This window comes from Nansenia antarctica (assembly GCF_963989245.1).
Source record: "Nansenia antarctica genome assembly, chromosome: 9".
NCBI lineage: Eukaryota > Metazoa > Chordata > Actinopteri > Argentiniformes > Microstomatidae > Nansenia > Nansenia antarctica.
In genome coordinates, this window is record NC_137679.1 from 39321383 (window position 1) to 39324549 (window position 3167).

At 47.5% G+C, this 3167-nt stretch overlaps 1 protein-coding gene across 1 annotated transcript; it reads left to right on the forward strand.

Annotated features, from left to right (window-relative positions):
- Positions 1–214: 214 nt before the first annotated feature.
- On the forward strand, positions 215–2840 carry tppp3 (tubulin polymerization-promoting protein family member 3; the record flags this gene model as incomplete). The annotated part of the gene is made up of 3 exons (XM_080539216.1): positions 215–402; positions 829–982; positions 2649–2840. 3 exons carry the CDS (start codon positions 215–217, stop codon positions 2838–2840), a joined length of 534 nt encoding a protein of 177 aa, XP_080395342.1.
- Positions 2841–3167: the final 327 nt, after the last annotated feature.

The window sequence follows — 3167 nt, forward strand, 5'->3', positions numbered from 1 at the left end:
TAAAGTAATTCACAAGCTATCGTACCTCATTTTCAAAAGTCACACACTATACTTTTGCTAATAGCGATGAATTACTTGACCACCCTACAGTATGTGTACTGAATGTACTGTCAGTGCCTTGTTGTCATACTGTATTTCTGTCCCGTAGATTTTCTGTCGTCATGGTAACTTCATTGTTGTTGTTGTTGTGTCCTGCTGCAGACACTTTCCCACGATGGCGGAGAGCACAGACCTGGAGCAGCTGATGTCGTCCTTTAAGAAGTTCGCCATCCACGGAGACACCAAGGCCACTGGCAAAGAGATGAACGGCAAGAACTGGGCCAAGCTGTGTAAGGACTGCAAGATCATCGACGGCAAGAACGTCACCGGCACCGACGTGGACATAGTCTTCACTAAAGTCAAGTGAGTTCACCACACAGGCATCTAGAGGACTCTCTGTTATGACAATGTTAAGGATACATTTATAAACACAAACATATATACAGTATATAGATATTTTTTTTGTAGTTGTTAATTTAGTTATGTTTATAGTGGTATGGTTATAGTTAAGTTATTTTAACGTACTACTTATTTAACTTACTAACATCAATAGAGTTGGATTGATAAACTCTTGCCTGTCATACTGTATTCCATAGATAAATGTGAGTGTGTGTGTGTGCGTGTGCGTGTGCGTGTGTCTGTGTGTCTGTGTCTTGTGTCTGTGTGCGTGTGCGTGTTCGCATGTGTGTGTGTGTGTGTGTGTGTGTGTGTGTGTGTGTGTGTGTGTGGGCTTCGCTGTGACTAACACTAAGTCATCCATCTTCTTTCCTGTGGTCTTTGACGCTCCAGGGCGAAGACATCTCGAGTCATCACCTATGAAGAGTTCCAGAAGGCTCTGGAGGAGTTGGCCCCCAAGAGGTTCAAAGGTCAAAGCAAGGAGGAAGCTCTGCAGGCGGTGTACAAGCTGATCGAGGGCAAGGAGCCCACTAACGTCGGCGTCACGGTAGGAGAACCACACTCAAAACAAAGATGGACTGCACTTATAGAGCGCTTCCACACACACACACACACACACACACACACACACACAAACACACACAAACACACACACAGATGGACTGCACCTTATTCCAAAGTGGTTTACAATGGCCTCTCATTCACCCATTAACACACACACACCAATGGCTGCAAGCTACCAATGCAAGGCGCCGGCCCGCTCATTGGGAGCACTTTGGGGTTCAGTCAGTGTCTTGCCTGAGGACACCTCAACGCGTGGCCAGCCGGCGATTGAACCGCCGAACCACCGACATTGTGATCATCATTAGACTCCGGGTCTACCTCCTGAGCTACACAGCCCCCCCCCCCTCCAACCCCCCCCCCCCCCCCACACACACACACACACACACTCATAACAAAGACTAGTCAAGGTCTCACACACAACAACAACTCGGGACTGTTGTGTGAACTGATGTACTGTAAATTCACAGCAATAAACAATAGACTTATTTAACAAAAACAAAACAAACAAGAATTCGGAAATAGATAAACTAGACAGAAACAAACTGAAGGCACGTTTACGCCGTGTAAGCCGTGTCAGAGCACTCTTTGCTAGTTGCTTACAGATGGTCGGTTAAGTGCTTATCAAACACTCGAGATTGTATAACAACATGAGGGAACGCGGACCAGAGAGCGGATAATTGCGGGGAGCGGCTTTATTCCGTTATCCAAACCGCCCAGACGCTTGGTTCAGCCAGGGCCAAATCACTTCGGTGACATCATCGACCATTATAAGAGTCTGGTGTCATCTGGCGAGGCAGAGTCGAACAATTATCCTCTTGATAAATCTGCCCAGTTCACATTCGAATGTTCACAGACACAGTGCATAGTGGGTCGCAATTAACCCGCTTTTTGATCGACACATTGTTCCCACAAACCGCTGTTCGCCACAAATTAAACTCTTTTGACGTATATAAACCACAGGGTGACTATAAAGACAGAAATACAATGAGGTCATACTACAGCTGTTATCTGCGGTTTATATACATAACCAATCATTGGTCAACTCGAGTTGTCTGCATTCAATCGCAGAACTTGACTGTTGACGCTCCTTATTTGTCTGACTGCAGGTGTTGTTTTTTCCTGTGTCAGTTATTATTCAAATTGTAATAGGAGCATCCATTTAAAGATCCAGATGCATGAGGGCAGTGGGGAGTTAACACTAGAACAGCCGTGCCTTTTTTACCTACTATAAGAGCCGCCTCTGGGGTCAAATGACCATAGTCTTTACAATGGGAAGCTGCTATTTACACACACTGACCACTAGTTAGCCTCGCCTTGTAAATTCACCTGCCTCCTACACAGAAAAACTGCAAAATAGCTTTATACTAGCTTATCCTGATGTGATTTTGAAAATGTAAAGGATACTGGGTGGTAGAACGCACATAACTAGGAAAAGTCATGAAAGGAGGGTCCTGAAATTTGATCGAGGGCAAAGATATATGAAGAAAAACAAATGTACTCACAATGGTCAAATGACTCCACCCATGGCTGTTCTAGAGTTAATCCAAGTATTAGATGAAGCAGATGAAGAGAAACCTCAGTTAAAAAAGGACAACATGAAGGTATCGGGCTGATCATGACCATTTTTGACTGTTCTATTTCCCTCTCAGAAAGTGGCAAAGACAGCGGCCGTGGACAGACTGACGGACACCACCAAGTACACGGGCTCCCACAAGGAGCGCTTCGACCAGACAGGCAAGGGCAAAGGCAAGGGCGGCCGCGAGGAGCTGGTGGACAACAGCGGCTACGTGGGGAGCTACAAGAACGCCGGCACCTACGAGGAGAAGACCAAGGCCAAGTAGTCGAGCGCCGATCATCCTAGCCCACCCCCCCCAATCCCACCCCCCCCAATCCTCCCCCATCCTGTGAGCTCACAGAAAGAAAGACGGAGCTTGGCTCTACAGCACTTAGGTCTGGACCAAACCCATGAACTTTGACCCTTAACCCCAGGCTGCTGCCGCCGACCCCCTCCCCCCCCCCCCCCCCCTCCACCCCCCCCCTTCTGCCCTTCTGGCAGAGGCACGACAAAATGGTTTGATCTTGGAGATGTCCGTCAGCAGTGTGTGTGTGTGTGTGCGTGTGTGTGCGTGGGTGTGTATGTGCATGCGTGCATGCGTGTAGGTGTATGT